Here is a 14,017-nt window from a genome sequence, read left to right as displayed (position 1 = left end):
AATTTTGTAGACCCTGAATTTCTCTCTATACAAATTTGGTGGGGGCTTTTTTAGCTTCCCTTTTGGGGAAAGGGCAGTAGCTTAGTGGTACAGCATCTGCTATGCAGAAGGTCCCAGGTTCAATCCCCCGACATCTCCAGGTAAGGGTAGAAGAGAATCTTGTCTGAAATCCTAGGGCTTATCCAAACGGAGCGGGATAATCCACCATTTCCATATCCGGTTTGTCAGCTGATAGTCCTCACTTTTCGCCTTTTTGTTCGCTGTTTCCCAATGAAAAAAAATGTCCCAATGAAATTCCCGATTTCAAACAGCAAATTGCATTTTTGCCGGTATTGAAAGGAGTGGATGTAACCCACGAAAATGTGTGACACCGCGCAACGTCATTTGGACGACCAAAAAATAATAAGCACACATAGCGCGAGTGTCACACATTTTGCAGTCGTCTGGATGAGCCCCTAGAGAGCTGCTACCATTCAGCGTAGACAATACTGAACTAGAAGGACAAATGGTCTGATTTGGTATAAGGCATCTTCCTATCTTCCTATGTTCCTTTTTAAAAACTGTAAGAGGCCCTGGGGCTGGATGTTCACATGAGACCTCCCTTTCCATTTCACTATGCCCTATCTCAGTGTTATTTTTACAAACTCACGTTCCCTGCTAATTGTAGTGACTTTTCAGTTGTTTAGTGAGGTAAATTCCTATCAGTCAGAAATGCAGGTTTTTCCCTCTGTCAGTGGGGTTACTTTTCTTCAGTGAGATTTCTGAATTGGGTTGGAAGTTGGGAAAACCATGGCTGTTCAGAGGCTAGGCTTTCACAGGCAAAGGCAGCTGCTAGCCTGCAAGAGCCCAAGCAGGATTGTAGGTTGTGAGCACAGTAGTTGCCAACAGCAAACCATTTCCATTGGCCACATCTGGAGGGGTAATGGGTTGATCTGCTGATCATTTGTGAAATCTGTTTGAAGTTGATTTAAAAAAAAAGACGCACTCGAGCTGCTCCCACCAAGTTTTTACAGTAAAAAAATTGCCGCCCTGGACTGCTACTGGGAAGAAAGGTGGGATATAAATCTAATAAATAAAGAAAGAATAAAAGGGGCGAGATTTGACTAGGGTCTTGTGCCCCTGTTTTCAGAAGAGAGAGGTGGAGGCGCACTGAAATTGGCAGAACAATGGGTGTGTCTCTACCTTGAGTCAGGGAGAAACAATAGATGCCAGAGTTTATTGTGGAATGGCCTTTTAGACTCTTATGTCCTTGCCCCCTCTCACTTCATGGTTCTGTCTGCATAGACTTCCACAGAGGCTGTTATATACCTAACAAAAAGCTGCATTTTAATTGAATTCATGCAATTAACAAAACCAGACTAATTTAAATTAAAAGGGATTTATTTGTCCCTTTCATTCTTTCTTGCTGGATTCTTCTCTTGCTAAATGTCAGCAGTAACAAGCGGCTGAAGGGGGCAGAAAGTCAGAGGTAGAATGTACTTTGCAGTGGAAAATTTGCCTCAGAAGTAGCTTGGGGCACTTTGGACCACGGGAGCAGAGACTAGGAAGAGAAAGATGGGTGCCCAGTCCCTATTTTGTTTTAAGCTGCTTACCTGGGAGTGTCCTATTGACCCAATGGAGCTTACTTCTAAGTAGACATGCATTGGATTGCAGCCTTAATCATTGGGCTCATTCACATGGTAATTTAATATGAGATCAAGGCTGGCTGCATTCCCTTTTAATTTGCATGACTTTTTTGGAAAGGGAAGGCAAGCCACTGCATTTCCCTTTAAATGCGAATCAAACCAATCTGCTGAAAATCCGAATAGTAAGGAAAAAACCACCTCTGCTTCGCTGCATCCCGCTCATGTAGTCCCTTATTCCAATGTTTCCTGGTGGGGAGGTGGATTGTAACTTGCAGATACTCCCCTTTCTCCACCCACTAAACTCCCCATCAACTCCATTTCATTTCCATCTGCTTAGCCGGCCACTTCTGCCGCTGTAGCTCCCCCCCATAATGTTTGTGGGTGTGCAAAAAGGCAACGTTAATGCCCCCCCAAGTGCAAGCAGAATAAACGTCTGGGTTATTTCAGGCTGGGAGGAAAAGAACACAACTTATAGTCCGTGCATGCGTGCACACACACACACACACACACACAGAGAGAGAGAGAGAGAGAGAGAGAGAGAGAGAGAGAGAGAGAGAGAGAGAGAGAGAGAGAGAGAGATCTGTCTGCCTGGAGGGAGAGAACCTGATTTCCCCTTCCTTACGTTCCCTGATTTTTAGCTCCCCCTCCCATCCCCATCTGAGCATGTGATCTCAGGGCCAAACTAGATGTGACATTAATTGCATGAATGGAATTAGCCACTTTTAAATATATATATAAATAGTCCGTGTGTGTGTGTGTCTGAGCAGAATTGGGAGAGAATTTCACAATTTCCTCTCCTGCTGTGGTTCTGATTAAAATTGCTCCCCCTTGAAGTTGGTATTTCCACTGATACCAATGGAAGCTTCTATCCTGATCCAAATAGCAGCTGGGGGGGGGGAGGATTTTCATCCTTTCCTCCCCCAGGAGATGAGATTATGTATAAAGGACTGAAGGAGAGGGCTTGTTGCCTTGCTGGTTTATTCTATATTAATTCATTTTATACTTGTTGATGATTGAAGTTTTAGCTGCTTTGTTTTATTAATGTTGTTGATATGGCTTTGATTATTTTCATCTGCCCTTTGCTGAGATTACTTTGCAATGAAAGGCAGGTTAAACATATTTCTAAATAAATAAATAAAGCTTGAAAAATGGAAATGGACTGCCTTTAAGTCGATTCCGACTTATGGCGACCCTATGAATAGGGTTTTCATGATAAGCAGTATTCAGAGGTGGTTTACCATTGCCCTCCTCTGAGGCTGAGAGGTAGTGACTGGCCCAAGGTCACCCAGTGAGCTTCATGGCTGTGTGCAGATTCGAACCCTGGTATTCCAGGTTGTAGTCCAACCACTATACCACACTGGCTCTCAAAGGTGGGCTTAAATCCTACAATATCTTGCTGCACAAAATAAAAAGATGCTGCACTGTACCGGGTTAAAGGACTGAGAGCCATAACATCTGGGCAGTCTTAACCTCCCCACACTACAGAAAATAAAGTATTGCGCAGAGGGAATTTAAATACATTTGAGCCAAGGATAAATCCTGCTTCAGAGCCCAAACTACAAGCAGAATTTCTAGTTTAGACAATGTGACTTGCAGGTAGGTGGAGCTCAGGCACCTCTCATTTTAGTAATTAAAGCACTGGTCAATAGTCATCTCCCTCCACCCACCCCTGGTTTTCCCTGTACTGTTTTTTTGATCCTACTGACACAACACCTTGTGTGTATATCCTTCAACATCTCTCCAGAGAAGAATGATAAAGGGCTCAGTGTATAGTTATAAGAAAACTACTTCTCCTGGGTCAGTGATGGTCCGTCATGTCCAAATGTTTAAGATGTTTATATTGTCAACTTCACAAACTCCAGAAATAAGGTTTTTAAAATTTATCCTCTTTGTGGTCTCAGGATAGCACTGTTTACACAAATGCTAACTTTTTAGATTTAAAAAAGAAGAAGCTATATCCAGGAAAATATGAATCCAAATTCCAAAAGAAGGACTGTACCATTTTATAGATTAGAATAAGATAGAGCCAGGCAGTATGCTCTTGCACCATGTACACATCTAGCCCTGTCACCCCCCACAATTAACTGAAGACCTCAACTATTATTAGATACTACTTTTGAAAAGTGAAAAATGATAGATTTCTACTTCTACATTATTGTTATTTCTCCATCTGTTTGGAGGCCTCTAAGTTACCTAGTACATAGCCGGATGAAACAACATTGCTGACCCTAACGAGATTGGGATTTTATGCTTGCAAAATGTGAAGATTGTTTAGTCAGATACAGTTGTAGTGGATAGACATAAGGAAACTCTTGTTTTGAATGGAATCTGTCAATGGTCACCCTAGATTCCAGGGCTAAGATGACCATTTGGGCGCCTGTCACAATCTAATTCCGTTAAAAACGAATATAATTTAAATTAATAGCAAGTAACTGTAGACTTTTATATTTACATGCTGTTTCACATAGACTGTGACCCTGTCTTATTACATTTTAGGCTATAGGCTTGCAGCCATCCTCTGTATACTCTTAGAAGATATAAGAAGGGTTGGGAGGATTCAGTGTTGAGCTTATGTCTCCTCTCCTATGTGTATCATGTTCAAGAGGCATGCCTCATGCTTTTGAGAACCATGGTATTCAATTTCATCTGGTCCAATAAATAACATGTTTACCTGTTATGGTTCTCTTTCTGAGTAGTTACTGCTGTAATTATGAATTAAAGGGATTCATTACTTGTGGCCCTTGCCCAGAGAGAGTTCAGTTGAAGAGCTTCATTTGCCATGGATTGTACAGTTTGGAGATCAGATTTGTTTGTTCTGTGTCTGGAATGAAATGGAGTAGATGGTTTTGTGTTTGTAATGTAAGATGCATTGGACAAACCTACATGAAAATGGCACATTATTTGCTAAAGCTAGTGTAGCTGCAAATCTAAAGGTGACTGAGTTGCAAAAGCCAATTTATTGTGCAGCACCTAGTAAATATACGCACTTAAAATATGATAAAGATGCTGACAAAACACACACAAGTAGAATATATTCTGTGCTGTGCAGCAGAAGCAAGCTCTCTGAAATCCAGAAGTAGATTTCAAAAGTCACTGTTACTCCCCTTCTCTTCCTTGTATGTTAATCTATCCAAAACCTTACTAATCTGCTGACCAGGCTCATTGCAGCTGTGTTACTGCCTTTAAAAGGAGTGCTCAGTGTACAGAGCAACTCTACACAGGATGCATTCAAACTTACCTGTAAACAAGACTCGCTGTTTTTCTCTCCTAGGTGGCGTGAGCCCAGCTTTCTCCCCACTTTCATAATGCATTGGTCGTGTGTACTTACCAATTATTTATATGCTGATTTCACTCATTCTCTTTTGCTTTTTGCTCCTACCATGCTCTCTTGGCATTTATTTATTTTTATTAAAACACCACCTGAACATTTAGTCATTTGAATTTTCATTTGTCAATTTGTTTTTTAAAAAAAGAAAAGGGAAATCAGTTTTTAAAAGAGTTGCAAACCAACACCAGGGATGGGAGGTGGAGGGTTTATGACATTGCTGGGCCCAGTCAGTCAGCTAATCCCCAGAGGAAATGGTTTGTTCTCAGTGTTGTAGTGACTAAAATAGATACTCAGGCCAGACTTGCAGTATGAGAAATTATAGTCTTACCAGTTATGTGTGCAGTGTGATACTCAAGAGTAAATGAGCTTTAAAGAGGTCTGCTGGAAGGCTATGTTGGCTGAAAGTTTGAGCAGAATGAATTTCTAGACATGCTTTCTTGTGTGGATGAATAGATGATAGGATTGGCTAGGGTCTTTCGAATCAGCCTTGGGCAAGCTGCTCCTTCTCTGGTTTCTTTTATTTGTGAAATGGTAAAATAAGACTAGTTAGCCTGCCCCTCTTTGACCTTGGGAGGATTAATGAAGGTAATAATTGCATGAGCGTTTGCTACCTTTCTCTGACAAAAAGCACTTCGCTATTTCCTCTCTAACTAAATGGGGCAAATGATATATGCCTCTCTCATATATACAGTTAGGCATGGACTGCCTTCAAGTTGATCCTGACTTATGCCAACCTTGTGAATAGGGTTTTCATGGTAAGCGGTATTCAGAGGTGGTTTACCATTGCCTTCCTCTGAGGCCGAGAGGCGGTGACTGGCCCACGGTCACCCAGTGAGCTTCATGGCTGTGTGGGGATTTGAACTTGTAGATCTGGAGGAATTACAGTTTTATCAGTTATGTGTACAGTATGGTACTCAAGAGTAAATGAACTTTAAAGGGGCCTGCTGGAAGGTTATGTTGGCTGAGAGTTTGAGCAGAATGAATTTCTGGACATGCGTCCCCCCAGTAGAAGTATATGAATGGAACATAGTTTAACCTCCTGCCGTGATATAGAATTGTCTGTTCTCTAGCTTCCAAAATGACTTGTGGGGGATGAGGGTGTGGAGGGGTGATGAATTGAAGTGCTTCCCCACCCCCAATCTCAGCAGAGCATGATAAATGATTAATATGTGGCTCCTTTTCCAGTGTGTGCACGTTGTTCGGTTTCCCGAATTGTCCGAGGTGAGTACTAGATTCCTCTTCTGAAATCCATGTGAGCCTTAGTTACTATGCCTTGCATCTGTGTGCCCTAACTAGAATTTGTAGCGCTGACAAGAAAATTTCACATGTATGCATCATACTGCATGTGGTTTGAATAGCTGCCCCTTGCAATGAGCTCTGTACTGTCAAGACGCTGGAGTGTTGTTTTCGTGTAAGCATTGAACAAACACTGGGGTTGTTTCATAAGGCATTTAACACTGAAGTTAAATGCAACATGTATTTTAAGGCACTTGTATACAAAAAGTTTCCAGTATTCCAAAATCGACAGTAGGGTAACACCTTTAGCAGGACCAATCAAAATAGTGAACAAGCTTTCATGTTCTCCAGAACTCATCATCGGGCTGGATGCTAAAGCCTTAAATGCATTTTTCGCAGTCTTAAGATGAAATGTGAGAAGAGGTAGCAGAGTTAAATAGATTCAGCTCTCCTACAGGATATTCAGGTTTCAGGCTACAACTAGGGATGAATGGAAGTCTTCATCTTCCTCCTTTCCCCACTGCAACCACTCTTGAGGGTCCCCAGATCTGGGGGGAGGAAAGGAAGGTAAAGTCCCGTTGTACGACCAGAAGTCCATTCTGCTTGTGCCTGAAAAGTGTTGAATACAACTAGGGTTGGGGGAGAAATTAGATTCAGTTCTCATTTAAAGGTGAACCTACCTATTCACACTTTCTGATACAAGCATCAAAACACAGCTGCCCTTCCAAATATGAAATTCTGCAGCTAAGTAATGTGTAAAGAAAATGCATTCACTGTGGTAAAGTGTGCACATGTATATATTAGTGAAAGTATCATACAAAATATTACATTATATTAAGGAAAATTGCTCTTCAAAAATGTGTGCATTAGGCACAATTGCATACAAACGTGTATATTTGGAGACATTTTCACTAAAATGCTGATGAAACTTCATGAGAACTTTTTTTAAAAAAATCTCAAACTGTTGTGGAGTTGTGGCGATCTGAACATAAGACTGGAAAAATGAGAAACAGAACCTGAAATTGACATATTCACCTGGCCCTAGATATAGCTCAACCAATGGCTGATTTTAAAAAAATATGAACTCCAGCAGTTTTTCAGTTTCTTCTCTGGTTTGAAGTGAAATGTACAGGTTCCTTGTGATATTGAACAGCAAAAGAGAACCGTGGCAGTTTTTACATTAGCAATATAAAATATTTCCAATATATGAAGCAGGACTTTTAGAGCTCATTCCCAATCCCAACCAGATAAAATTAGTGTATTCTCCACCCCCCTCAGATTTCTCTGAAGAGTCTCCTGGCTTATAATGACTCCTTCATTCTCCCAGAATTATCTCCGTCAGGGACCACTCTACTTGATCATGAAACATTTATATACCTATGACAAGCTAGTGCCTGAATTTGCTTGTTTTCCTATTCCACCCCATCTCCTTTTTCTATTGTACTGTATCTATTAGATTGTAAACCTGTAGGCAGGGACTGTGTGGTTTCCTTACTTTTTATACAATTCCTAGAAAGCTTTGTGTGCTTTATAAATAATTAAAAAATAAAATAATGATGAAAACCACCACAATTCCATGGCTTCACCTGAAAGGCCCAAAAGATTTCCAAGCTGTTTCTTGTCCTTTATTTAACATAATATCAAACACTTCAAAAAAACCTTCAGCAAGTTTGGATCTTGGCTAACACACAATTATAAATTGCAGGGCCCAATATAGCTTTATTTCTGGTGGCTTCAGCTTGACCATTGTAAAGGCGGAGTACATAAAGCAATCAAGGAATTGGATCATCTTCCCTACATTGGAAGCTACGTCTAAGCCACATTGAGAGCCGTTCAAGCTGAATGGGGAGGTAGACATTTTAAGTAAAAATAGATACGTGAAGAAGTAGGACAGGCTAAAGCTCACCATCAAGCCCTGGCTTACTTACACTATGCCCCAGCCTTTCTGACAAATGGCACCAGGCCAAGATAGATGATGAGAGAGAATGGAGTGGAGCAGTAGGAGCAGCCAGATCTACAAGTGGGGGACAAGGAGGTGTGTGTGTGTGTGTGTGTGTGTGTGTGTGTGCGAGAGCGCGAGAGTGAGCGAGCTCCTTATCTGTGAGGGAGTATGTCTCACACATACCCTGTATGAAAGGGGAGTGTTTCTTTGTGTATGAAAGGGGTTTGTATTGGAGCAAGTGTGTGTGTGTGTGTGTAAAAATATGTATGGGTGTGTTTCTGTGTGTCTATATGAAAGGGTGAGAGTGTATGCTTCTGTCTGTTGCAGAGCTTGGAAAAGTTACTTTTTTGAACTACAACTCCCATCAGCCCAATCCAGTGGCCATGCTGGCTGGGGCTGATGGGAGTTGTAGTTTAAAAAAGTAACTTTTCCAAGCTCTGCGATATGGCAGAGAGCATGGTTGCTTTGACACTAGACCTTTTCGCTTGTATTTCTACCATTTGTACACTCTTTTATTTATTAATTTTTAGCAGCATTAATAGACTACTTTTCAGGTTTACAACCGCCCAAAGTGGATTACAGCGGGGGGGGGGAGATAAAAAAAGCTATAGAATTTAAGATTTTTGTATACAATATAACCGTCTGGAAAGCCTGGGTGAATGAACAAAAGAAAAGAAAAAGGCTTGAATCCATACAATGCAACAGTGTGACAGTTTTCTGACTTGGGGTCAGTTCAAACCCCTGATGCAGGTGTGGTTGGGCTTAATGAAGTAGTGTAGCCACCACTGCATCCACTACCCTGCTGCTTGCACTGGCCAGGGCAGAAGGTGGGGTGGGAAGAGAGAAAACGTGCCCCTTTGCTGGCGGAATGGCTTAGAATGCAAGCCCCGCATGTGGGATTTCCACTAGCTACCATTGGTGGTGATACCACCAGCAGCTTCCAAATTATTGCCATTTGGGTGGGCCTATTGGGCTGTTCCTCATTGTCACAGCTCACCTGTAGGAATGTGCTAGAATTGCACCCAATTTGGATTTGGCACTATATTTTCCATTAATTTGCTTATTCTCTATCACTGCAGATTGGATTTTTATATAGCAATTTTCCATGGTTATTTCTAAAAGTGGATTTTTGTTAAAAAACAACACCCAGTCTCTAAAATATCGATATTGCGAGGGGAAATAAAGGATCCATAAAAGTACCGGCTAGTGGACAGAGAATGAACTTAAATTGATACTGGCTTGTTTGGTGGACAAAATGCTTTCACACTGGCACCAGTCAACAGATCCCATTGCTACTCACCTGTTGGCAGTGGAGCTCCCCCACCAGCAGATGCCAGTGGATCCAGGCAGGGCTGGGAAGAAGAATACCTTCCCATCATCCAAATCCCCTCCAGCATGGCAGACTGGGGGCTTGTATTGTTCTGCCCATGTATTTAAAGGAAATCAGATTTTATATTGCATTACAGGTAAAAAGAAATAAAAGACTTACAAAATGACAAAAAACATGAAAAGATAGAAATGTTCAAGATAGGCATTTTCCTTCACTGTCTACTTGATAGGCTGTTATTTCCAAATAGGCTCCTCAAAGCATATTAGGCCGTGCCCAGTGACAGTCATATTTAGAGTAGAGACGATCCATTGAAATCAATGAACATCACTAATTTAGGTCCATTAATTTCAATGGGTCTGCTTGGAGTATAACTTAGTTATATATAACCCATAATGTTTAAATGAAGTCTCTATGTTTGGGGCATTTTTCGAGATGGAGATAGCCACATAGTACCTCAGCCAAAGAAAGAGGAAGCTGTCCCATGATGGAAAATGTACTAATTGGAACAACTGGCGCTCCAATCAAAGGAACAACTTCCTATTTTAATCTGCTCATGCGGTTGAACATTCGATCAGTCATTGGTTGGCAGGAGGTATTTTTAACCAATGACTAAAGAACTAACCATTTGTGGAGAAATCTAAACCTCACCAGTTCTATTTATTATTTTATTTATTTAAAATATTTCTATCCCGCCCTTCTACGCTATAATAGGGCACTCAGGGCGGCTTACAAAAATAAAATCAAACATGTACATAATAAAATTGTAAACAGTAAAATCACAAAAGCATTAAAATAAATTTAAAATACATAAAATACAATTAAAATACATAAAATACAATTAAAATACATAAAATACAACACACACACACACTCTCTAAAGGGACTACAAAAGTAAAATTTAACGCAGAAGACATAAAATCAGTGTCAGGCTCTACCTTCAATCCCCCCCAAAGGCTCTCCGGAACAAGATCGTTTTCAGAAGTTTCCGGAAAACCACCAGGGAGGGAGCAGAGCAAACTTCTTGGGGTAGAGTATTCCAAAGCTTAGGGGCCACAGCTGAAAAAGCTCTCTCCCGTGTGCCTGTCAATTTAACATCTTTCAATCCAGGCATGCAGAGGAGACCAAAGGCAGATGATCTTAAATCCCGGGCAGGTACATATAGGCATAAGCGGTCCCTCAGGTACATTGGTTCAAGGCCGTTTAGGGCTTTAAAGGTCAGAACCAGCACTGTGAATTGGGCCCGGAAAAAAATTGGGAGCCAGTGGAGTCAATAAAGCACAGGGGTAATGTGCTCTATGCGTCGTGTTCCAGTTAACATTCTGGCTGCTGCAGTTTGAACCAACTGCAATTTCCGAACCATATTCAAGGGCAGCCCCACATAGAGTGCATTACAGTAATCAAGCCTCAATGTCACCAATGCATGTGTCACTGTGGCCAAGTCAACTGCCTCCAGGAACGGACGCAGCTGGTAGAACAGTTTGAGTTGGCCAAAAGCACTCCTGGCTACCGCAGCCACTTAATATTCAAGCAGCAGGGCAGGATCCAGAAGGACTCCCAAACTGCGGACCTGCTCCTTCAAGGAGAGTGCAACCCCATCCAGAACAGGTTGCAACCCCGTCCTTGATGCAGTTTTTCCCTTGACCAGCAGTACTTCCATCTTCTCTGGATTAAATTTCAGTTTGTTAGCCGTACACAAAGTTAGGGTATGTGGTCATTACAATTACAATTTATACAAGATTTTTAAAGATTTTTTAATACAAACAATAACAAACACTAATTCATACATATGAAATTTTTAAAAAACAAAATTGTCTCCTGAATCAAAAGTGCCAAACACATATTTACAAATTTTCACTTGAATGAAGAGTAGTAGGTGCAGGATGGATGCATTTCCATTAATTCATTTTTTATCCAGTTCCTCTGGACCATTTTTATCAACAGCATTCATGATTTCAAGAGGGCTTTACATTTATTTATTTATTTATTTCATTAAGCTTATAGACCGCCCCATAGCCAAAGCTCTCTGGGCGGTTCACAAGACAAGAAATAGCAAAGTATAAGACGTGTATCAATATAAAACATATAAAAAAGTTAAAAATTATTAAAAATTAAAACAATGTCAGCGTATACTAAACATAATTAATTAAAAAGCCTGGGTGAAAAGAAAAGTTTTAACCTGGCGCCGAAAAGATATTAACGATGGCGCCAGGCGTATTTCCTCTGGGAGATAGTTCCACAGTTTGGGGGCCACCACAGAAAAGGCCCTTTTCCGCGTTGCCATCCTCCGAGCTTCCCTATGAGTAGGAACTCGGAGGAGGGTCTTTGATGATGAACGTAGTGTACGGGCAGGTTCATAACTGGGGAGGCGTTCCAACAGGTATTGTGGTCCTATGCCGTGTAAGGCTTTATAGGTCAAAACCAGCACTTTGAACCGGGCCCGGAAACAAATAGGCAGCCAGTGCAGGCGGGCCAGAGTCGGTGTTATATGGTCGGACCGTCTGGTCCCCGTTAACAATCTGGCCGCTGCATTCTGCACAAGCTGCAGTTTCCGAACCGTCTTCAGAGGCAGCCCCACGTAGAGCGCATTGCAGTAATCTAATTTTGAGGTTACCAGTGCATGGACTACTGAAGCGAGGTTCTCTCTGTCCAGATAGGGGCGCAGCTCTGCCACCAGCCGATTCTGGTAGAAAGCACCCCGTGCCACAGAGGCTATCTGAGCCTCAAGTGACAGGGATGGATCTAAAAGAACTCCCAAGCTACGAACCTGTCCTTCAGGGGGAGTGCAACCCCATCCAGAACAGGTCGAACATCCCCCATCCCGTCAGGAGAACCACCCACCAGCAGCATTTCAGTCTTATCTGGATTAAGCCTCAGTTTGTTAGCTCTCATCCAGTCCATTGTCGCAGCTAGACATCGGTTCAGCACGCCGACAGGCTCACCTGAAGAAGATGAAAAGGAGAAATAGAGCTGCGTGTCATCAGCATACTGATGGCAACGCACTCCAAAACTCCTGATGACCGCACCCAACGGCTTCATATAGATATTAAAAAGCATGGGGGACAGAACTGACCCCTGTGGGACTCCATATTGGAGGTCCCAGTGTGCCGAGCAATGCTCCCCAAGCACTACCCTCTGGAGACGACCCACCAAGTAGGAGCGGAACCACTGCCACGCAGTACCGCCCACTCCCAGATCAGTGAGTCGTCCCAGAAGGATACCATGGTCGATGGTATCAAAAGCCGCTGAGAGGTCAAGGAGAATCAGCAGGGTCGCACTCCCCCTGTCTGCCTCCCGACAAAGGTCATCATACAGGGCGACCAAGGGTGTCTCCGTGCCGAACCCAGGTCTAAAACCCGACTGAAATGGGTCCAGATAATCGGTGTCATCCAAGAGTGTCTGGAGCTGGTTGGCAACCACTCGTTCTAGGACCTTGCCCAGGAATGGAACATTAGCTACTGGCCTATAGTTGTTAAAGTTTTCCGGGTCCACGGACGTTTTCTTTAGGAGTGGTCTCACCATCGCCTCTTTCAGGAGGCCAGGGACCACTCCCTCCTGCAGTGAAGCGTTAATCACTGCCCTGGCCCAACCGGCTGTTCCATTCCTGCTAGCTTTTATTAGCCAAGAAGGGCAAGGATCCAATTTAGAAGTAGTCGCACGCACCAGTCCGAACACCTTGTCAACGTCCTCAAGCTGTACCAACTGAAACTTATCCAAAGAATTAGGACAAGACTGTGCGCTGGACACCTCATTCGATTCAACTGCTGCAACATTAGAGTCTAAGTCCTGGTGGATGCAAGAGATTTTGTCCTGGAAGTGCCCAGCAAATTCATTGCAGCGTGCCTGTGATGACTCCACGACGTCCGTAGGGCCGGAATGTAATAGCCCTCGGACTATTTTAAATAGCTCCGCTGGACGACAGATAGAAGATTTAATAGTGGCAGCAAAGTATTGCTTTTTTGCTGCCCTCACTGTGCCCAAGTACAGCTTAGTATAGGCACTCACCAGTGTATAATTGCATCCATCAGGAGTACTCAAGCCGTCTTCTATGCTGTTTCATCGCTCTCAGCTCCAAGGTATACCATGGAGCTGCATGAGCTCTGCAGCGAAGAGGGCGCATAGGAGCGATCGTGTCAACTGCCCGGGTCATTTCTGCATTCCACAGTTCCACCAGGGCTTCGACAGGAGCGCCAGCCTTATTATGAATGCTGTTAATATGTGTTTGAAAGGCCATTGATAAAGACACACAAGTCGAAACGCGACTGGCCACAATATACACATCTTGCTCCATTGAGGCACAGATTTAAAATCTACAAGCAAGATAACCAGCAGCTTTTACAAAAGCACTATGGTAGAAGTGTGTATTCATTCATTAGTATGGACTAAAGACTTAGGCACTTTTGATTCAGGAGACAATTTTGCTTTTTAAAAATTTCATATGTATGAATTAGTGTTTGTTATTGTTTGTATTAAAAAATCTTTAAAAATCTTGTATAAATTGTAATTGTAATGACCAGATACCCTAACTTTGTGTAAGACACATTTGCATCTGTTACGTT

The 14,017-nt window shown here is 42.4% G+C and overlaps 1 protein-coding gene across 9 annotated transcripts in view; it reads left to right on the top strand.

Moving 5' to 3' along the window:
• The window catches only part of REEP1 (receptor accessory protein 1), a 97,167-nt gene that overhangs the window by 56,731 nt on the left and 26,419 nt on the right, over positions 1-14,017 (top strand). For 7 of the 9 annotated variants that reach the window (XR_009758381.1, XM_061589308.1, XM_061589304.1 and 4 more), the window contains one exon: positions 6,139-6,174. The exons of the other annotated variants lie outside the window; for them this stretch is intronic. Coding sequence is in view for 6 of the 7 variants with exons in the window: in XM_061589308.1 (XP_061445292.1) it covers positions 6,139-6,174 (36 nt within the window). In the remaining variant the exon portion in view is untranslated. The remainder of the gene's footprint in view (positions 1-6,138; positions 6,175-14,017) is intronic. 9 annotated transcript variants of the gene reach the window in all.

The sequence above is a fragment of the Rhineura floridana genome, chromosome 11 (assembly GCF_030035675.1).
Source record: "Rhineura floridana isolate rRhiFlo1 chromosome 11, rRhiFlo1.hap2, whole genome shotgun sequence".
Taxonomy (NCBI): Eukaryota; Metazoa; Chordata; class Lepidosauria; order Squamata; family Rhineuridae; genus Rhineura; species Rhineura floridana.
This window is presented reverse-complemented; position numbering and strand designations above follow the sequence as displayed.